At 44.8% G+C, this 23680-nt stretch overlaps 1 protein-coding gene across 1 annotated transcript in view; it reads right to left on the reverse strand.

The window, feature by feature from the left end:
• FAT3 (FAT atypical cadherin 3) overlaps positions 1–23680 on the reverse strand; it is a 524400-nt gene that overhangs the window by 15668 nt on the left and 485052 nt on the right. Inside the window, 3 exon segments of the mRNA XM_035009400.1 lie at positions 8824–9292; positions 16352–16509; positions 18321–18455. Of these exon segments, the coding sequence (XP_034865291.1) occupies positions 8824–9292; positions 16352–16509; positions 18321–18455 (762 nt within the window).

Consider the following 23680-nt stretch of genomic DNA (forward strand, 5'->3'; position numbering starts at 1 on the left):
CAAACCAAGCCCGACCGAGGAGCTCTGCTCTACATCACCGGAAGATGATGATGTAGATGACGGTGATGGCAGCTGACACTTGTATGTTTTAATTATTTACTCTGTGCCAAAAGCAGTTCGCAGCACTTCACATGTACTAACTCATCTAATTCTGAAAACAAGCCTATGTCAGAGGTACTATTGTTATTCCCATTTTCTAGACAAGGAAACTAGGGTACTGAGAAGTTGATTACTTATTCAAGGTCATGAAACTAGTGTGGCTCTGGCTCCAGAGTCCTGAAACTATTCAATATCCTTTAACAACTGTACTTTATTACACTCTTTCTGGATTCTCTGCTTATCCAGAGACAGAAGGAAGCTGTCTAATACCTGTTCTCATGATCTCAAGCCCATGGGGCAATAGAGAATGTTTGGAAAAAATACTGCTTGTAGAACTTTAAATTTGGAGTTTTTATGTTAACACGATGAGAGGGAAAAGCGACTGGATCTTATTTTGAAGTGGTCAGATTTTTCTTTAAATGAAAGAAGAGTGATATCTATTGTGAAAGAGGTTTGTTGATCAAGAGTAACCTGTTATCACCAAGTTTTCTTTATGATCTCATTCTCCTGGCCTGGGCCCTATTATTAATAACTTTAGAATATCAGCCAGTCTGCCAGAGTGATATGAGGGATCTACTGCTGTAGTGATTTAAAGTCACTCTGAATCACTTTATGAAGGACCACAATAACCCTATGGAGGAAAAACGAAAAGCCCCATTAACATCTCAACTCCATGGGGGTTGGAGACATCAGTGGCTTGTTCGAGTACATATGACCGGTAAGTGATTGAGTTTGAGCTTGAATCCAGGCTTTCAGATTCTCAAAGATTTCTACAAGACGGTATTGGCATTGAAACTCGTCAGTGAGTGGGAACTTATCACTTGCTAGGAATGAGGAGGGGATTGTACTTAATCAACGCTCCAGGGGGTTATGGAAATAAGGAAGATGGACAACATCAGACACTCCTCTGGGAGCCAACTAATCATTAAATAGTAAGATACTGGCATCATAAAGTTTCTGCTCTTCCCAAGCATTACCATATGTTGGTCTAAAACACAAATCAAGGGGGGCATCTGGGTGGCTCATTTGGTTAAGCATCTGCCTTTGTCTCAGGTCATGATCCTGGAGTCCTGGGATGGAGTCCCGGGATGGAGTCCCATGTCAGGCTTCCTGCTCAGCGGGGAGTCGGCTTCTCCCTCTGCCCCTCCCCCCTCCACTTGTGTGGGCATGCTCTCTCAAATAAATAAATAAAATCTTTTTAAAAAACCCACTAATCAAGGAAACAGAATTTCAAGAGCTATACAGGCATTATCTGACCACAAATAATATTTTAACACTTTGTAAATGTGAAAGAAAAATAAAACGCCATGGATAATACCCAAGTGTTATTAAAAAGAGTAGGTTTTTTTTTTTTTTCGGGGTTAGGGGAGAAGGTCAAATAAGGAAATTACTAGCAAGAACAACAGCTTAGGGGTGCCTGGGTGGCACAGTCGGTTGGTTAAGCAATTGACTCTTGGTTTCAGCTCAGGACCTGATCTCAGGGTCATGAGTTCGAGCCCTGTGTCGGGTTCCGCGCTTAGCATGGAATCTGCTTCACATTCTCTCTCCCTCTCCTCCTGCTCCTCCTGCTTGTGCTCTCTCTCTTTAAAATAAATAAATCTTTTAAGAAATTTTTAAAAAGAACAACAGCTTATTATGCACTAGGAGAAATGCGAAGAACGTTCTATGCATTATCTCATTTATTTCTTGACAATGACCCTATGTTGCGAGTACTATTATTATAGTTATTTTAGAAATAAGGGAACTGAGGCTTAAATAAGATGGTTTGCCTAAAGTTACATAGTCAATAAGTGACAGACACCGCTTAAAGTAGTTCCCAGGTTGAAAAAAGACAATCCTATTCTTAGCATTGAGATACATGTTACAAAAAATAATACTGTTATAGCTTCTCTCCCCTGGAATCCTGTCAAAGCGAGAAGTGTATTTTTAAGCCTTGCCTCAAAGCTGTGCTCTTGTTTACAATCCTTCTAGTTATAGCAGATGCAGATGGCTTTGAAATCTGCACCCGGACCAACTTAAAAATGCCCCCCCCCCCTTCCTCGTTCAAAGAACACTGCAAAACCTATTAAATGCAAAAAAATAGAAATGGTTTAAGCAATTATAGAGTGAATGTGGGCTGGGTAAGCAAATTATCAAGATCATTTCTATCTGACTCTTTTGACTTATTAGTCGTTTTCAAAGCTAATTCATCCAGGTCATGGCCTCAACCCCTCGGCCCTGCTCCTCAGTGTAGGTGACATGATTCTGATCAGGTTTGGCTGCCTTGATAAGGCAACATCTGCCTTGCGCACAAAGGTGGAAGTAATGACAAATGTGAACTGGCATTTGGGATCCGAAGTCAGCATCAACCACTACGCTTGCTGGATTATGGATTTCATTTAGAGACTCCAAGAGCTCACATGATCTGGGGAGGCACCTGTGAGGTTGTTTAGGGAGGTCCTGGGTCCTTTTAAGTTCTGGCTGTTACCCACCAGCCGGGTACGATCACAGCCGAGCCGCCTGGCCTCCAGGAACCTCCCTATTTTTATCTGGTAATTGAACCTCACTAATACCCACTTCATAGAGGATAATAAGGCTTTTGGATTCATCAGCCACAATGTAGCACACAAACATTAGGTGCTTTATTGTTGTAATTATTGTAATTATTATGGATTCTGAAATCAGCTTCCTTTCTATGTTGCCCATCAACCAAACGACTGAAAGCCATGGGAGTTTCTTACTCTGACTTTTAGGCTGAATCTTGGGAAATCCTGAAACGTCTAGTCTGTGTGAATCTCAATAAGTATGAGAAAGCTGGTGGGCCCATTATCGCATGAGATGCTGATCACAAGTAGGGGAAGCTCAGCTGTAGAGCCTGGCTTCTGTCCTTACTTCCCATCTTTCACCAAGCAGGGTGCAGAATGACCTTTGAAGGTGAGACCTGTAACTTTCCCTAGGACAGCTTGCTCACATTTCATACATTGTATATTGGGCTGAGCCTCTAGCATTTTCTTTGAGGATCTGGAAATATGGAATGTGTTAACAACATTAGGCACACAGTAAATTTTCACCTTCTAGCATGTTCCTTTGTGTTTGCAAGTAACCTGACTGCTTTAGAGTTTTGAGGGTTTTTTGTTTTGTTTTGTTTTTTAGCAGTATCTATATGATTAATGCTGTTACCATGAGGCTTTTTCCAAAGTACGAAAAACAAGGGACCTCAGTATTTAGAAGAAAGTCACCCAGAAAAAAAAAGTTTCCCCATAAGCTGCAAAGCTCAGGGAAATTATGTCCACAGTAAGGGTGCCTGGCTGGCTCAGTCAGTAGAGCACGTGAGCCTTGATCTCAAAGCTGTGAGTTGGAGGTCCACGTTGGGTGAAGAAATTACTTAAAAATAAAATATTTTTGGGCGCCTGGGTGGCTCAGTTGGTTAAGCGACTGCCTTCGGCTCAGGTCATGATCCTGGAGTCACAGGATCGAGTCCCGCATCGGGCTCCCTGCTCGGCAGGGAGTCTGCTTCTCCCTCTGACCCTCCCCCCTCTCATGCTCTCCCTCTCTCTCATTCTCTCTCTCAAATAAATAAATAAAATCTTAAAAAATAAATAAATAAAATATTTTTAAAAAATGATGTCCTCAGTATATCCACTGGGTGTCTGGCTCCTCCCTTCTCTGTCCCACTTTGCTCAGTGGGCCAATGGGCTGAGCTCATACAGGAACCCTGTTCAAGTCCCATAAGCCAGCTGTGAGGGGAGGGAGGCCACAGAATGGAATCAGCTGGTCCCAGAGAAAGCAATGGGACCCCAGAATTTACTTAAAGTTTGAAGGCCTGCCTGATTTTATCTAAACCCTTACCAGTTAGGGATGCAAAAGACTCAGTAAAACATCACCCAAAGTATCTCGGGCAGCTTTGTTGCTGAAAACACTTCTCTGCCCAACTATTGGCAACATCCAAGACCTTGTTGTTGCCCACAACTTACTTAGAGGGAGTAGGTAGACACTATCACTTTTCTCTTTGGAGGGGAGCTCAGGGGGACCTCAAACTCCTGGCTGTCTGGGGAACAAAGTTCAAGCTTTACACTAAAACAGTGACAACAAAAGCAGGCCGCACACCTGACGTTCACTTCCTGAACATCCCATGTCTGCTTACCTTTCCTGGACATCACTGACTCACATTCTGGGAAACAGAGTTTATTGGCATTCCCAAACTCCGGTGGTTTGCAAACTCAGATGTGCATAGAACTACCTTGGAGGCTTGTTAAAAACAGAGATGTCTGAAGTGCCCCCTTGCAGATTCTGAGATTCCAATTTGTAGGTTTGGGTGGTCCTCCCCTGCCCCAAACTTTCACTGAGAAATTTTTCTTGGTAGTAGTTGAGCAATTTGTGACTATGACTCAGTGATCTAGCAGAAGGTTCCTTTGACATGGGCAGTGAATGATGGGGGCAAGTAGAGAGATTCTCCTTTTCCCTTTAACAATTGAGAGACTCTTCTGTAACAAGGTTTCATTTTAATAAGGTCCTCAGGTGATGCAGATGCCTCTCAGAGATCGAGAACCACTATATATATACAGAGATACATATATATATATGAAAACAAAAAAAAGAACTAGTTTCCTTAGGTTTCAGGGCAGTTCAGAGACAGAGAAAGATACCAGTATATCACCTAGAGATCTTGTTAAAATATAGACTTGGATTCAGTGGCTTTGGGGTGGGATCTAAGATGCTACATTCCTAACATTTGCAGCAATGCCGATGGGTTGGCTCCTGGAACACACTTTACGTAACAAGGGTTTCAAGAGCACAGGCCGGAGGGGGCGTTCCACAAACCTGGATCAAATCCTGGCTTCCCCACTGTACTAGCTGTGTGACACTGGGCTAGTTACTTAACCTCTCTGGCCTGTGTTTTTAATCTGTAAAATGGGGTGAGGGAAGGGAAGACTTGGACTGACCCCAGCGTATTGTGAGAATTGTCACAGTGCTTAAGCACCTACAAGGTAAGCACTTACCTCAGTACCAAGCACAAGGTAAGAATCTAATAAATGGTAACGCTTACCCATTTACAAATTTACCAAGTTTTCACTTTAAGAGTTAGGCTTCTAGTCTCATGCAGAGCTGACAGAATGGCTATTTCTGGCCTGGTGACTGTTGGCTTGCTGCATTGCTTTGCCAAATTATAGCTTAGCTTCAACTAGGTTTTTCCAGTAATGGGCTTGATCTGAGCAGGATAAGGCAGGGAGGACTGAGGACTCCTTATCCAGATTGTGGGTGCTCAGCGGGCTGCTCCCTGCCCCACGGGGCCTGGAAATGCAGGGGTCAGAATGGGACAAAGCTGTTTCTTCTCCATGGTGGCTGCTATTTCCAGCTCATGTTTATGAAATATATATAATTTCAAGGCTTTAACAAGAGAGAGCCTTCCCTCTGTGGTTGATTTACAGAGTCATATTTACACTCTTATTACAAGTTAGCATTCTGGGCTTGAACTCCGTGGGGTTTCCGTGGCTCGTTCTCGGGACAGCCAGAGTTATAACACTGGTCAAACTGGCTGACCATGTCATTCCCAGCTAGCAGACACGGCTTGCTTGCCGTTTTGTGCCAAGTGTTTGATTGGGTTTGGAGGTGGTTAGAGCAGAATCCTGCCTCTTTGAAATAGAATGCCTCTTGCTGGGGGTTGTCTGCTTAAAACACTCCAAATGCTCTGGAACAATGAGTTAGGACAGCCACAGTCTGAGAGTGAAGCCTGTTCCCAGGAGAGCCGATGACCAAAACTCCAGCATTCTTCCGTGGTCAAGGGGGTGATTATACTCAAGTAAAGTGTCTGGAATTTTAAAGCAACACACAGCACAGGATTCAAATGGCAGCAAGATGTTCAGTCAATTAACTTCTGTCACCAGCATTCTCCTTTGCATGGAGTCACACCGGAAACACCTCACTCCACTTTCTCTAGCCCTATTCCCCTCTTTGAATACTGCCTGCCTCCCAGCCTTTGATCTGGGGAAGCACGACTCTCTCTCTGTGATTAGACAGCCCTGCAGCCAGAGGGCATTCTTCAAGGCATGAATATTCTTTCATTAATGACTGAGTCTTATTGTTCTTTTTAAACCATCACTCACAACTAGAATGATTTTTCCTTTCTTTTAAATACTCTTATAATTAGCTGCAGAGTTTCACAGATAGGAGTTAAAGGCCAAATTATTGGTTGTTTCTTTCCTTGCTTTTATCCCCCAATTTCAGGCATTCACAGAGGATACAGGGGCCTGGCAAAAATTCCTCTTATATTAACAGATAATGGTGGCAAGAAAATGGATTCCCTCTCCTCTTTTTTAGAGGCCCATGTCTCAATCCTGATACCCTGGAGTAGGTAGATACCTTCTCATACATCAGAGGAGGAATTCTGTGCCTTTGATTCCCTAGGGAAGCAATAGAAACCCAGTTCTTGGATTTCCTGGCAGGTGGTGAGGAGTCCACTTGCCCTACATTCAGTACTGCTGTGCATGAGACCCTCAGATTGCCCCATGGGGATCATGTCCTGAGGGTCCCTAAGAACCACTGGGCCTCCTCAACTCAAGAGAAACAGTAGGCTTGAGAAAAAAGAGTTGTATAGGTGGAGATGAGGAGAGATACTTTGTTTTAGGAAAACATGAGCCTCCAGGCACAAAGGAGACATTTGAACTGATGGAAGGCTCTATCGCCTTGGAAGAAAGAGCATCTGTTGAGGAATCCCAGTCCCAAACCCAATCAGAAGGGGAAGTGGGGAGCAGGGGACAAAGAAGAATATGAGAGAGAATGCAACCTGTAGGCCAGGTTGGGCCTCTGGGGAGAGGAAAGCAAGTTCCTGAGGCCATGTGAAAAGTATACAGCAGGTGGGTCCTCAGTGCTGAAATTTGGTTAAACCAAATGAGATTTAAAAAAAAAAAAAGTAGAGGAAAATTGCTGTGCTGACATGAGTCACACTCACCTAATGAACATACCTGCACTGAATACTTTGCTCACGGATTTCAGGCAATTAAAAAACATTAAAATGCACGTTGAGGATCAAGATTCCCTGTCTTTTTCCTTAATACGGTGATTATTATTGTTATTATTATTTTAAAGATAACCCATCGTGGAAGCCCATAGCTTTGCCAGCAAAAACAACGTCCTGCCATCGTTAAAAGTATGTTACAATTTGTGGCTATGTACCCAGCATTTGACATGGAGTGGTGTTCTATTTCAACTCAATTTAATTATATGCTCCTTTTATATATCGTGGATGGCTCACACTAGCAGAATTGTTTTGCCTGGTGAAAAACTGGCCATGACTTGTCATAATGGGCTGGTTTATAGAACCACTGAAGTATAGTTACTGCCCATCATTCGGGAATTATGGCACCGTAACAACCCTTTATTTACATATACTGCTGAGACAGTAAAAACAGCAAATAGATTTCTTAAATCGAGATGGCAGAAATTTCCCCCCAGGGTACTTGGCCCTCATTGTGGCAGTAACATATGCAAGTCTAAATAACTTCGGTGTCTGTATTTCGGCAGTGCATCATTGCATGGACAGTTTGTAACATTCTAATAATAAAATGGACTCTAAATTTGGAGTTGGGCTTCACGAACATTAGATGGTAATGTGCACAGCAGAATCCCTAAGTGATTTGTGAGGAAGGTTTAAATTTGCTAATCACACTACTGCTGAGAGACTCTGCAAAGGGGCTCAAGTGTGATCAGTGGCTGGGCTGTTGGAAGGCAGCAGGGCCTTCCACTAGTGGAGTGCCTGACCTAGTTTATGTGAGCACAGAGACCGCATCTGGGGGAAGTCAGGGATTCTTTTATTTCCAGACTCCAAGGACTCAGATGATCCTGGCTTTGCCCTCAAACAATAGAAGCCCTCTATTCCCTTTCCCCACCTTTTTCACCTACCCTGTTTTATTTCTTTCTTCTCTTTCTTTCTTTCTTTCTTTCTTTCTTTCTTTCTTTCTTTCTTTCTTTCTTTCTTTTTCCTTCCTTCCTTCCTTCCTTCCTTCCTTCCTTCCTTCCTTCCTTCCTTCCTTCCTTCCTTCCTTCCTCTCTTCTTTCCTTCCTTCCTTTCTTTCTTCATGATATATGCTTGGGGAAAAGATTTATTGGCATAGAGCATCGTGCCCTCATTGACCATTCATCTGTCCTGAGATTTCATGTAAATTGCCCTCTCTTTATTCCTTACCCTCTACCCCTTTATAGAATTGTCACTAGATTTATTCTTAATGCGTACATTTTAAAAGCATGCTGCAAAGCATCTCCACTGTATTTCCATTCCTGGAGTGGTGGGTTCAACTCTCCCCTCCCTTTAGCTTCTAGTGAAGTTACATGATGTGTGACAAAGGATTGTGTGGGGAAGTCATGATTCAGACTGCCGCCAATTCTGCGGTGACACACAGGTGGCTCAAGAGGGCGGATACCTAAAAGGGGGTCCTATTCCTCCCCAGGCCTGGAAGGGTGTGGGGGGGGGACAGGGAAGGGGGCTGCTGTGACAGCATCTCTGAACTCCTGAGGTCACCGCCCTGTGCCGGTGGCTTGCTGCGAAAGGACTGGTGAAACTGGACACTCCTCAAGCTACCAGACCTTCCTAAAGGGCAGTAGGAAGCCCGGCCAGCATCTGGGGCGACTACGCCTCCCAGCGAGAGCACTCGAGTGGGTGAGGCTTGTAAAAGCCAGTCCCTCGCAGGTTGATCCAGCCCCTCCACCTCCCACCCCTGTCGGGCAGGCGCCCGGGTGCGGTGCACTCACCCCCGGAGGGCAGGCCGGCGCAGCTGCCCCCGTGCTGACACGGGCTGCGCTCGCAGGCGTCGGGGTAGAGCACGCAGCCCAGCTTCAGCTCGGTCAGGCCCACCACCTCGGCGAAGCTGCTGCGCTTGTTCTGCAGCGGGAGCTCGTTGTTGTTCAGCACCACCGAGTCCAGGCAGCCCTGGAAGCCGCTCAGCACCTGCGTGACCCGCGTGTCCGTTAGGCTGCGGATGTTATCCACCTGCACCAGCGCCCCGAAGTAGATGGTGCTCTCCGTGCTCAGCGTCTGGAAGTAGAGGGGTGCCCGGCGCCGCTCCACGTAGCTGTCGTCCAGGGACAGGCTCGTGAAATTGCGGTTGAGCTCCAGGAAGACCGAGTGCCAGCTCCCATCGTTGACGGCGCGGCCGGAAATGCCCAAGATCCCCGGGCCATTGCCACAGTCCAGCTGGAACCACAGCTTGCCGTCCACGATCTGTGTGGGGAACCAGCACCAGAGCGCTTTTCAGTATGCATGTGGCAACATACACCCGGACTCCCTGTTGCCACCCTGTGCATGGGAAGCCTCTAGGATGGAGGTTGCTTTTGAGCCAGTCCTAAGTCTGGGGTGGTTTGATCTCTCCCCATTATGTGCCCTGCAAATGCATGCCTGAAATGTCCCAAATCTTGTAATTAGTAACACCAGCACAGCTGTACAGATCCACAATTATATTTAAGAATGTTCCTATTCTTTGGATCTTCACCCTTTGAAAGGTCACAGCAATATCTTGTTTAGGGGTCTGTTCATTCTCTGCACCCTTCTTCATTATTACTACCACAGGAATGATTTCTGTGAACTCAGTATTTATTTACAAATATTTATTGAACATCTACTATGTGCTAAGCAGTGTTCTAGGTGCTATGGAAACCACTGTGAGCAAAAACTTACTATCTCTGACCTCAGGGGTCTTATGTTTTGGTGGGGGGGGGGTGGAGATGGCCATAAATCAGACAAGCACAGAAATACATATGTACCCCACAAGTAAGTCTGTGAGTGTGCTAAAAGGGAGAGAAAGAGGCCAGGTAGAAATAAAAGATCTTTTACTTCCAGGTTCATATATAGGTAAGGTTTTAAAACCCTTCTATATTAAACACTAGCATATTCCTAAAGTGGTTCTTTAGGATGGCTGCTCATCATTTAGGTTACGATCATCCCACAAAGCGCTCAGGGCTTGGCCATTTTCTTAGAATATAGTTATGTATCTTTAATGACATCTGGGATTTTCTGGGTAACTGTTCCTGCCTTGTAGATGCTCCCAGCCCCCCGTCTAGGGTCAGCTACAACAGAGACCTGTCTGCTTTGATTGCACTGAGCAGGGCATCTGAGGGGAGGGCATCCAAGTCCCTTCCGGGAGGCTAATGAACCGCAGGGCGACACTAAACTCAGAAAGTGTGTGCTGTTGGGTGAGTGGCTGGCCAGGATCTGTTGGCCAGGGACTGGTCCTCCACAGAGACCCAGGTTCAACTCTTGCTGAGGAGACAGGCTGGCCTTTGAATCCCCTGGGGTCCACCCTCCTCTGCATTTCTCAGAATGCAAGGTGGCTTGAGGATCCAGGGAATGATGCTGGACCCCGGTCCTGCCAACAAACCAATACTGGGCCATGAAAGGATTGGCAGCCAGAGACTGTGAAACAAAAGGTACTCTGCTGGGTTTTTTGTTTGACCCAGCAAAGGGGTCTTGTGGGGGCCGGCATCTGAGTCATGCAAGGGCAGCAGGCCTTCATTTAGGATCTGCTGACATTGGTAGTCCCGTACCAGAACCTGGGAAGAGAACACAAACTTGTGGAGAGAGGGAAGGGGAAGGGAAGGGAAGGCAGACCTTCTAGAACTCTAAGAACCAAGGGGGTATACATGCCAAACGAATTCACAGAAACAGACAGACCCACTCTTTCCAACATGCGTTTGCTTTAGGACAGCCTGATAGGGGTTTTTCACAGTATCACTCATTCTCACGAATGATGTATTTCTCTCCCTATGCTTCCACAGACAACTAATTCTTAGGGACTCTTGTTTCTGCCTCTGTGGATTCTCTAGCACCTTCTCTTCCTGCATATAAAGTTATGCCATGGGAGCATGTGTACATGGAAGGCAGGGGGCTGTGTGAACCAGGCAGAGCCCTGGGAACATACGAAAGAAGACTTTAACTCAGGCTTTGTTGTGTCCCACCCAGGCGACCTGGAGAGAACTGGCTGACCTCTCTGGGCTTGGGACCCCTTACATGGCGAGCAGAGATCATTGGTATGGCTCATTTTCTGAGGAACCTGTGTCCACTGCAGAATGGTTAGCTACCTTGTACGCGGTACATACATACTCCACTCTGAAATGCAAGTGTATACATGTAAAGAGAGAGGAGGCAAATATTTATGTTTTTTTCAGAGAGCTTTCTTATATGATCTATGCTACTGCCTTGGTCAGTGTCTTGGTTCCACAAAATGGACTGAATGGATATTATAAATCATACCAGCAGACTTGTTCAGGAACAACTCCTGGGTAATATCCATATTTTTATTTCAGTGTAAGTAATAAAATGATCAAATGTGACTTTGGGGACTTCCTTCCTCCAGCACAGTCCATCTGCTGTTATGCTCTGTGGCTACAAAGCGGTGTCCCCGGACTAGCAAGGAAGATCTGGCGGTGAGGGTGTGACTCATCGAAGGTTTTATAAAAGGATGTAGTCAATTAATAGATTCCTCAGTCCATTTCCCTCTCCAAGCCCACTCCCTACCTCTTGGGCTAATAACCAAGTTGCAAATTCATCTGGGAGAACCGATGTAGATCTAATGTACTCAGGTACATCAAAGTTCTGTAACTAAGGGATATAAAATGATCCCACAGTAACAGCGAGTACAGTTCAGTTTGCTTTTCTGTTGAGAAAAGTAAGAGCAGCAACCTGCTGAATGAGTAGGAAGCCCGGTGCCTTTGGAAAACAAAAGTGATTTGTGCCCTCAAAATTCTAGGAGTTTGGAATGATGAGCCTTGTTTAGGTGACACACCAGAGCGCTGCTGTCAGAGGCAACTTTGCAAAAGTTAATCTTTTCCTATGTCACAAGCATATTATGCTGGGGAGAGAAGAGAATAGTTTCATGCCTGAGTCCGTTTACACTGGAAACTCATGTTCTGATCATATTCAGTTTTTCTCTGTCTCCAGAATAGGGTAGACCCAGTTTGAAAGGATCTCTCTTTTAAGAGGACAATGCTTTCTCAAGTCAGAGGCAAACTATTTTAATAGAAATTCTGCTGTGCATCAAACTGTAAAAAAAAAAAAAAAAAAAAAAAAAGAAAAAGTCTACAGCAATGATCTGAAATTATGTGCTGGGTTGGGGGAGGCAGGAAGGCAATTTGTTCAATGAAATGCATAATTCTGAGAGCAGGGCTCTAACATCACGAGGTATTTAAGTCCTCAGTTTTGTCTTAAATCAGTGATGGGCTTTAACCCGGATCTTGAGTGGCTTGGGGCTTGGAAGACAAGATATCAGAGCTGTAAGAAGTCATCTTGTAGGAAAGTAGGATTTTGAGTGAAAAAGTAGAAATGATGGCACAAAGTCTTACTGCTTCAGATCCTTGGTGTGTGGCTCTAGCAAAGGCACCAACGCCCCAAAACTTGTAAGAGGGTTATGAACTATTCTGTGTAAAGGAACTTTTTGAAAACCTGTTTTCAAGGCTGCCGTCAATGGTTATCTGGCTCAAAAAATATGCCTTAAGGGCGCCCGGCTGGCTCAGTTGGTTAAGGGTCTGCCTTCGGCTCAGGTCACGATCCCAGGGTCCTGGGATCCAGTTCTGTGTCAGGCTCCCTGCTCAGTGGGGAGCCTGCTTCTCCCTCTCCCTCTGCCCCTACCCTCACTCGTGTTCTCTTGCTCTCTAAAATCTTAAAAAAGATACCTTATCATATGGTTTCACTCATATGTGGAACATAAGGAATAGTGCGGAGGACCACAGGGGAAGGGAAGGAAAACTGAATGGGAAGAAATCGGAGAGGGAGACAAACCATGCGAGACTCTGGACCCTGGGAAACAAACTGAGGGTTACAGAAGGGAGGGGGTGGGGGGATGGGGGGATGGGTATTAAGGAGGACACACGTGGTGATGAGCACTGGGTGTTATATGCAACTAATGAATCGTTGAACACTACATCAAAAACTAATGATGTACTATATGCTGGCTAATTGAACATTAAAAAAAAAAAAAAAAAAAAAAAAAACCCTTATATAAATAAATAAATAAATGATCATCCCAGCCCTCTAAAACTCTTCTTTTGATAACACCTATAGTACTCCTGACCTGCTTGCCCTGGTCAGAGGGCCAGATCCACTACTGACTAGTTACGTTTGGGCAAACCCACCCATTCTCTCTGAACCTGTTTCCTCACAGGCAAAAAAGGATGCACTCCTATCTAGGCACAGGAGAGTTTAAAAATACATGCATGTATTTTGTAAAGTACTTTGTAAACTCTTAGGTATCTTATTATTATCATCCTATAATTATTATCGGTTAACTCACTTCTCAGTGGTACTCTTACACAGATCCTTGAAACTCTGGAATCCTGTGGGGGCTTCCTTGTTGCTTTTCTATGTTGGAACGATCCGGCTACTCCAAGTGGGCTGTTTTATAAACCAAATGGGCTTTCCCTGACCATCTTCCTTTTATTCCTGGGGTTTTAAGTTAGCTGTGTCTCAGAATCATCGAAATGAAGCCATGTGTCATCTATAACTTCCCCACAACATGAAATAATGACATTTCTAGATTAACAAGCAAGGACTTCTTGTGCTTTCACCATAATATTGGACCCGAAAGACGGACAGAGGGAAAAAGTTATAAATCTCTTCTGGTGATCTGACAGGTTTCTTTTACAGGTTTGAGAAGAGCCAGAGAACCTATCCCACCATTTTTATTCTTGTTTTGGCTGCCTGAAAATTCAGAGTCATGGTTTGTGTTCAACTGATACAGCAACCCTTGGTCTAGATTTTTTAATGATGCTCTTCTTCCTATCCCCACTTAATTGGTTGGGTCTTAACCTTCTATTTTCATCTTACTGGTATTCTGATCTTACTGCATTTTGGTGTTTATGGTAAGCCTGGAATCTCTTCTGGAAGAAGACAGGGTGTCAGTGGTCAACAGAAGAATGAGCACCTTCACTGCTGCTAAGAAACAGTGGTGCTCCTTGTCCCTGAGCATTTGCAATCCTTGAGGTCCCAAGCAATTCTTCAACTGTCTTCAAGGGGTGCCCTTCACCCCTATTGATTTTCTCAATACTTTTTAGAGAACGTGCTCTAACTGGGAAAATCTAAACAACCAGGAGGTGCAACTTAAACAAAGCATTTCAGTCTAGTCGTTGAACCTGAGTACAAGGCACATACTGTACCTAAAGCCAATGAAAAATCTTGCACGAGGCTGGGAATGTTAAGCAAACAGATTCAAATTCCCTAAGTGGATATTCCTGGCGACTGTAGGAGAATATCCGCTATAGTTCCGTACAGCTGTGGCCTGCTTTAGGCAAACTCAACATATGAAAAGCAAACGTACCAAACAGACAGACTGGGGGTGATTATTCACATCACAAAGGGATTAATGGAAGCGTTCCTTCAAATAGGGACCATCCACCGTTTATTAGAATTCCATTTACAGAGATTCAATTTACACAACTTTCAGAAACACGCTTGTTTCATGAAATACAATATACCTTAGGAGCCAGAGCCGCCTAAAAGGTTTAATTATTCTTCCTTCCCATCCCCAGGGACCTGCGCGTTTTAGACCTTTGCCAGGAAAGTGTCAAATGACAAGCTCCGGTTTTAGGATCTGGCCATTCAGGCCCAGTAGTTTTGTTCTCTCTCAGATTTAATGCTAAAGAAGAGATTTGCTAGTAGAAAGTGTTTGCCTCATAAGGAAGGTCTGCAAACCAGCAGTCCTGTTAGAGCTTGAAGGAGGAGAGGGAGGTCGGTGACATTTCAGCTGAGCCCCGGGAGCTGGCAGCTCGGAAGGGCCAGAGCCCTTCCCCAGCGAGTATACAAAACCCCACCTCTCAGGGCTATTTAGAAAGAAGCCACCCAAGGCAGGTGGCTTCAGGGGCCAGGAGGTTAGAAAGACAGGACTTAGGCCTTTGCCTGTGTCTTCTACTACCACGAATATCTAATTTGAATTCGCTGTTTGCTAAAACTGGCTCCAGAGCTTCTCCTGTTTTCTTTCCCAGAGCTGAAATGATTCTCTGAGTTGAATGAGTGGAAGTAGCAGGCGAGTCCCCACGAAAGTTTTAAACCCCAACTGCCTGCTCGCTCCCTCTGGCCACCATGGTGGTGCCTGGCAATTCCAGAAGCAGGTGAGTAAAAGTCTGTGTGATAGAAGCCACGGGCATTTAATGTCCTACATCCTTTTCTCCCTCCGGGATGAAAGCCTGGGGCACCTCATCAACTTGGATGTGACCTATCAAACAATCAAAGGACAGAAGCTCTAAAGGCCCACCATGATCCCCATTAAGCCCAGTGATGGAACCCTAGGAAGGAAAAAATTGCCAGTCATTTCCACTTGTATGGGCACTTCCTACGGGTCAGACTGCGTCTGCCTCTGAACGCACTTACAACGGGCTGGTACAGGAACCTTGCGGGAATGGGAGAACAGAATCACATTAAACATCTCCCTCTTTGTCCTCCTGTGCTGGAAGGCTTCCTTGGGTCGACAGATGCCCAGAATGTGACTTTTGATGAAATGATGGTAGTAGCAAGACTGAGAGCCGGGGGAGAGCGTGAAGAACAGCAGAATGCAGCCAGAGAGATTGGAATGCAGGTCCAGGCCTGGGTGCTTGTGAGCTGGCCCACCCCGGGTAACGAACTTGACCTTTCTGAATCTCTGTTCTCTCCGTGATCAGATGGTGCTGATCGTATATAATAAATGTATCATATTAACTTTATAAGAAAAAACAAATGAGGTGCATAAAGCCGTTAGTATTCGTGTTGTCGTTGGTTTCACGAAGGTGCCAGGAGCTCTGAGCCGCATACAAATGCTAGACTTGCTCTCCAGGAGATCCGGCTGCTTCGGAGCCTTTCTGAGGCTGGCATTGATTGCACAAGAGGGCGACTAGGGCCACGACAGGACATATGGAGTCTTCTCTACCCTAGATCTCCAACTTCCTCCCCGAGTAAGAACAGAAGTCACCTTCAGGGGTCAGTGGGGCTAGGCCCGTGTGGGAGAAGAGAACACAGCCAATCTTTTTAAAGGACCACCCCTGCCGTGGAATTCATTAGGAAGTGCATTCAAATGAACTGTTGCATGATTACAGCTCCAAGGAGGGCAGCCCTTGAACCCACTCTAGAGAGAGATGTCCCAGTATCCGAAGAGCCCATTCTGAAGCGGAACGTATAAAAGGAAATGTGGCCACTCGTCTTTGCCCTCAAGCCAGTTTCCGGTCTTCTGAACTTAAAAGACAAAAAAGGCTTCAGGCCCCAGTCTGAGAGCCAAAATATTAACATGAGAACTGACTGCAGGAAAAGATAACCCATTTTAATTACCTTCAGAATTATGCAGGGATTTGCTCTGGTGTACATTATAATCCCGTTGCTTTGCAGGGTTCGTAGACGCAGAGCTAGCCGGAAGTCCTCTTCTTTGCTATTTTCAGACAGGCGGTATTTGATGTAACTGTTTCCAGCAAAGCTGAGAGAAGTGTGCCCTGAAAAGACCATTAGGAGAAGACAGATATACTGGGAACATCCAGAAATGGTCAGGGACACATGACATCACCCAACAACCCACCAAGCCAGTTGATAAAAGACCGTGGGAAGTTAATGAAGGCATTGAGAAGAAGCCACTTTTGATTAAAAACGGTCCACTTCAGGCCACACTCTAATTCCGAAGTGAAAGAAATAATTCATCAGATACCAAAAAATCTCAGTGGTCTCATGCCAAGGGAAACTTGATGAATTTTCTTAGAGTCTCAATGCCCACTTTCTAAAATGAGCACTGTTAACGGATACGCCCTTCCTTCCCACCACCAGTCACTTAGACACTCAAACACTTGCCACTCCATGAAACAAAGGAGAAAGCCATTTGCAAAGAGTAGCCACCTTCCCCGAGTCTCTTAACGCCAAATAGCCAACTGATGTCATTTGCACTAATGTTGAAAGAAGTAAGTTCATGTCTTGCTCATGTGTTGTCGCAATTCTACTTTTTGACCATGAATTTCAAGGCTTGCCTTTCCAGCATCCACAGTCCTACCCACATCACCCCATTTTGAGTTCACTGTCTTTTGTACTAACTCCAACTTTATGTTCTAACGAGCAAAATGATGCTGAAAAGCTGTCTTGCTGGGGCAACAGGTGGCTAGTGTGAAAATACATCCAGTGGATGAAACTCTTGGACAATCACAAGTTTTCTACATAGAAAAGAGAAGGGACATGGGCAGAAAGTGACATCTGAAGTCAGGAGACTTGTTGGCTTTGTTGTCACCCCTATAGACCCAGCTGCTGTGTGCACAGGGTGTGTGTAGGGGTAGGACCAGCCTAAGTATCTTTCAACTCTAAGCCCTAGATGACTGCAAAGGCAAGTATGCCAGGGATCTCTTCACTTCATGGGCAGCTGTTCTTAAAATCACCTATGAAAGAGCTTTGGCTTCCATGTTTGAGAACAGTGCTTCTCTTCACAGAGGCTCAATTTCTAGAACCCAATGCTTAGCAAAGTGCCTTGCATATAGCAGACCTCATTGTTTTGTGTTCTCTTCCTCATAAATTGCGGTTATAATCACCACTTCATAAATATTTCTTGGATTCCAAGAAGGGTATCAGTGTACCTGTATTTTAAATACATCCTTTACCAAAAAGAGAGGTCTATTGGTACCAAAAATGAATACTCCTTCTAGAGTTTAGATGTGATAGGGAATATGTGAATCATATTCTGCAACTGAGGGAGATCAGAAACAGGATCATTTGGATCGAAATAACATAAGTGGGTTTCTTTCTCTTTTTTTTCCCTTTAGGACACGGAGGTGAGACATGCAGCGCGTATCCATCTCCGGCGGAGAGTCTGCTTGCTTGGTGCTCTAGGCTTGGGTTTACCCTATGGAAGGTCAACTGGACTGGCTCAGCTGTACCTTCTGGTGAGCTCTGTTTTGTGGCTCCGGGTTGTGCCGCCCCCTGACCATCAAAGGCCATGCCACGGATACTCTTGACTCCTCTGCCTAACCAATGGCCTTCTATTTTCCATTTTACACTCTTAACATCCGTGTGACACCACTGAAAACACATGTTGTGGTCTTCCTGTTATATAAGGATTCCACGGTCATTATGGGTTTCCTGAGCACAGGCTGAAGCTGTAATGAATCCCAAGTACCTGTGAGGGCAGATGTTAGCTGTGGTCCATCCTGAAGGTAAATGTGGCATGCAGACAGAAATGCCTTTCGGAAGAGCTAGGGCACAGTCATTTACCCAAGGGCAAGTGCTTCAGGAATATGAATTTAGACCCGCATAATTCCACCCCCCTCTGCACCTGAGCACTCTCCGAGCTTCCCTGGTGGACACTGGCAGAGGTAGGGTCTCCTGCTGGCTTCATAACCGACACACTGCATGTCCCCTGGACATGGCTTCTCCATGCAAGGATCGTTGGACCCTGGGCACAGTCCTCCTGTGACAAAAGGGAACACACATGATCAGTATGCAGAGAATCACCTTACATTCTAGGGGACGCTGGAATAGTTCCAGAGCTGGGCTCGACAGGCTCTGGGCTGAGAGACAAAAGGGCCACCCAGAAGCAGGAGCGCCCGAATGGGCTTTACCTGGTGTGAGTGCCCATCAAATGTTCCTGCATCGGCCAAAAGCCACCGGCAGCCTGAAGTAGGTTGGCTTCAAAGAATAAACGGAGCTCTTCCTTTTAGGTTCAGATATGCTAAGGTTGTAACTGGACGAACGTTAGCTGAAAAAAGATCACACTGCGCGGGCTCTGGTCGTATTTACTGGAGTAGGTTCTGCACACGGGTGCCTACGTGAATGCATTGCTGGAGTTTCCATTTGTCTTACACTCTTTTTCTTTCCTGCCCTGAAAAACTTCGGGGGTAGACTTCGGAAGATGTTAGCTGTTGTTTTCAGAGGGGAAAGAAAAAGACGTTTCTAAAGAAAAGTATGACTAATTCTAAGTCGCGCAAGCACAATTCCCATTGTTTCCTAATCCCTTCTGCTACCTGCTCGTGTATCGATTAGCTATAAAGCTGTCCTACCGCCTATCAAAAACAGTTGAACTATCACTGGCAAAGGCAGGTTTTCTTGCTACCTGTTAGATGCTCGCAGCGCAGTGAGATGAAAGGTTAATGCCTCGGAAAGAAAAATCCTGGAAAGCAGATTAACTGATTAAGGCAAAATTCAGGACCCAAGTGAGTCATTTCTGAACCGTGCTGAGGGCAAATGGGGGTCCACCCAAGGAAGTGCACGTTTCAGAAGTCCTGGATATTTCAAATGTGAGTAGGTCACTTTCCACATAGTGAGAGTTTAAGCGGTAAGGATGATAGGAAAGGAGACACAAATGAAAAATTGCCCACAAATGGGTTAGCGGTGGCCTAAAGGAGCACCTCCTCTGCGAACCAAGAATGTGCAGACATCAGCAGCTTCCTTCCTCAGGAGGATCTGACCCATTACCAAATTCTCGTCCATCCTAACTCTTTCCTCATCATTAAGCATATTGTCCCATTATACAGTCATCTCTTTGCCCAGGGGAAAGCAGACATTTAATGCTAACTACATGTAAACATTTAAAAACTGTAATCCTTGAGAAGAGCAATCTAAGTGGCCCCAGCACACTCAGAATTCATAAATCCTATTTTCCACCAGTTTAGAGCTCAGCCATGAAAGATACTCTTGGCAATGATCCAGCTTACAAAGTCTTAGAAGATGAAGGGATTTTCAACTGAAAACTTGGAATGATCTCTACAAATGGTTCTAAAAGACGTAAGTACCCCAAAATACATCTTCCTATTTTCATCCCAAGAAATTTTTACTCCTGCCATGTATTTCTCAATATTTATGCAACTTAAAACAGCTGTTCTACCACCTTATGATCTGCTTCGAAGTGCTTTTGATAACCAGTTTTAAGATAATTTTTGGTGCATTCATTCAGCAAATAATTTTTTTTAGGGCCAAAGAAGTGATAAGCCTGGACATACAGATTATTTGTTTATTTATTTGAAAGAAAGTAAAAGAGAGAAAGGGAGAGAGGGAGAAGCAGACTCTTCGCTGAGCAGGGAGCCCGATGCGGGGCTCGATCCCAGGACGCTGGGATCATGACCTGAGCTGAAGGCAGACGCTTAACTGACTGAGTCACCCAGGCGCCCCAAGCCTGGACATACAAAGATGGAAGGAAAAAAGGCCACCTCTTCCTCCCTCTGGAAACACCAGCAAACACATGAGGACTAGACAATAAGGTAAGCGCCTTGATAGAGGTCCCAGAGAAGGGACAATTGTGTTTCCTGGGAGAATGTCAGAAGTCCTCACCAAAGAAGGGAGCATTTTAAATTCAGTCTTGAAGGATGAGATCCTTTTAGGAACAAGGGGCTGTGTTTCATGGGAATGAGCCAGCCGTAGTGAGTGGCTCGACTGTTGCGTGTGTTAATGTTCATTCATGAAAAGTTCACAACTCTACCAGCTGACTCTTCGCTGTCTCCATGCATGGCTTTGTGTCAGTTTCGGATGGTCTTGCACACTTCCAGGTTGCTCCTAAATGTGGACTCATTAGTATATACTCAAAGATCCTAACTCAGCCCAACACTAAACTTGGCCACAGGAAGGTGGCCATGTGCATAGATGAATCACAAAAGGCATTCTATCCAACAGATGTAGTTCTGAATTACCTGGGCATCACCTTCCAATTAGACACAGAAACAGTAATTTACATAGTTAAGAAATCTATTTCTTCCCATTACACGGACATGACTTTTTCCGTGTCCTGCTTTCACCAGCTGAAGGATATCTTTCTCTGCATTTCTATGTTTCTGAGACACAGTGGCATAGACCCCATTTCTGCTATAGTGTAAGGCTCCATTGTTAAGCAAATGGGCATTATTAAAAGTCCAGTTTAAAAGCCACTATTTCAAAGGGGGAAAAGAGGGCTAGATAATTTCAGACTCATGACAGTAAAGCTATTTTCTCCTGAAGGAATTATGGTAAGATTAAAAAAAAACAGCTGTAAGCGTATAAAATAAAAACTAAACACAGTATTTCATATTAAAACAGTGTTTGACTTCCTGCTATCTTCTTCTTCTTTTTTTTTTTTAACATATAATGTATCATTTGTTTCAGAGGTACAGATCTGTGATTCAAAGCGGGGGAGATCGGAGGGGGAGATGAACCATGAGAGACGATGGACTCTGAAAAACAAACTGAGGGTTCTAGAGGGGAGGGGGGTGGGAAGATGGGTTAGCCTGGTGATGGGTATTGAGGAGGGCACATTCTGCATGGAGCACTGGGTGTTATACGCAAACAATGAATCATGGAACACTAACCACACACACACACACACACACACACAGCATTTGAGTACTTCTCCCTTTTATCCACATTTTTTACCATTTCTCTTACTATCAGCCCTGCCCTGGTAGCTGGCAAAGGCTTCTTATTCTGTCACCATCTCTCTTATCTTGGGGTAAAGCCAAAGCCACTCAGACCAGCAGCTGGGATTCAAACTCAAAGCTTTTTCTTTTTTCCTCGTGTCATAACCATAGAACCCATACAATTACATCCACTAAATTAATGGATTATGTTAGATCCACCGCCCATTGTAAAAACTCTAGCTGGAGGATATGTAAAAAAAAAATACATTAGTGTAAGTATTATAATATGTGCACTTAAAAAGTAGTAATATTAATATACATATTAGATATATAATAACTATATTTTTAGTCATTCTAGCAGCCATTGACTTTGATAGGTTTATTTCTCTTTCTTTTTATTTTTAATAGGCTTTTTAAGGCAAAGGGAACAGTTCTTGGCAAGTGATCTGTCTCTTGATGCGTTAAAAATCCTCCGGGGCCTCCCCCACCAAGTCTCAGCCTGGGCTGGAATCAGTCGTAAATATTCAGACTCCAGCTGCTTCTGTCAGCTCACTGTGCTCATGGTCGGTCCGCTCTCCCATGGCTCAAGAGAGCAGGAAGGCAGATTAGAATCCAGAGGTCAGTGTAAAATGTAATGTCGTCCTTAGCTGGGGACAGATGTGAGCATGTGCGCAAAATGCGGTCTATTCCAAACAGAGAAAGACTTATGGCTACGAAAAACAGGTTTCCCCAAACTAAATATTCCCCATGTACAATACTGTAGTTTTTCCTTCCCCATTAATTAGGATACGATATTAGGTCCTTTCTGACATATATGTTGTCAGAGGGACTTGACCTTTGTATGCCAACGCTGAACAATGTTGTGTGCCCTGACCTCAGATACACCTAGACGTTTGGGTCCTGGGGACACTTTCCTGGGAATAATAAGCCTCTTTCCAGCCAAAGCCCTACATTCTCTAGCAAACCGAAACCCAGTGTGCTTTAAATGGATGCTGAGGGGTTAACTTGTTTTTAGAAATCCCACGCTTATATCATCCCCCTTTCATGGAAGTATAGACACCTACTATTGTGAGTCTGAAAGACCCTGTGTTTCATGGGAATGGGAATGAGCCAGCCGTAGCGAGTGGCTCGACTGCTTGCATGTGTTAATGCTCATCTTTCTGACGGCAGATGGTGCCTTATCATAGTCATAGTTAAGAGAAAACAGTGTCAGGTCCCACTGGCCTCTGGGAGGAAGTTTGTCTTATTAACTATCATTAAATAATCCAGGTTTGATTAACTTGCACTGGGATCAGTGACAACTGGGGGGGTGGAGGGTCTAGACCTACACGTTCTGATATCCAGGCATCCATCAGTTTGGTGCCAGAGTTAGCATGAAGGCAGAAGGGGCCCACTTTATCAAACTGACCAATGCCATTTGTTGTGGCAGGATAGAAGGATCGGATGTTTTTAGCAACTCCGAGAACATGGAGCAGGCAGAGAAAGTCTGTGCCCCACGCCCAGGTCCCCTCAAGAAGCTAATGTATCGTAACAGGAAAGGATCTGCAGTGACAAGCTGCAGCCTAGATCTTGGCTCTGATCAGTTATTCCACTTATTTACTGTGTGGCTCTGAACAGGTCACTTGACTTCTCTGAGTCTTGATTTCCTTTTCTGAAAAATGAGGACAATAACTGTTCATAGAGTTGTGAGGATTAAATGGGCTAATGTATGTGAAAGCAGTTTTTATTTTATTTTTTAAAGATTTTATTTATTATTTGTGTGTGTGTGTGAGAGAGTGAGAGAGAGAGCACACAAGCAGGGGGAGGGAGAAGCAGGCCCCTTGCTGAGAAGGGAACCTCACTGGGACTCGATCCCAGGACGCTGGGATCATGACCTGAGCCGAAGGCAGACGCCCCGTGGAGGCAATTTTTAAAGGGAAAAACAAAGTAAAAAATTATTACAAGGTCTCAAAACTGGAGACACTAGTTTGACTCAGCCCCATGGCAGAAACCTGAACTCAATTGTAATCTTTTCCTTGCTGGTTTTTTTTTGGGGTGAAATTCGTGATTTGTAAACTGATAGATGATATGAAATACTGTGTGCCTGGGAGGTACAAGCTAAAGCCTGGGGCATTTTATTCGTCAGCGTCCCAGGCCCCTGTGGGGTCAGCCCCTTGGCCACCTGGTCTCGGGCAGAGGTGGTCTTTCTAGACAGCCCTGTATGCAGCCTCTCACGGGAGAAAGGTGCACAGGATGTGGCTATTCTCCGAAAGAAGGTTTCCACATTCTGAAGCGTTGCTCAGGTGGAAATTTAGGCCACTTTCTAAAGAGCTGA

Source organism: Mirounga leonina, unplaced genomic scaffold, assembly GCF_011800145.1.
Source record: "Mirounga leonina isolate KUSES-001 unplaced genomic scaffold, KU_Mleo_1.0 Mir_153, whole genome shotgun sequence".
NCBI classification, from domain to species: Eukaryota; Metazoa; Chordata; class Mammalia; order Carnivora; family Phocidae; genus Mirounga; species Mirounga leonina.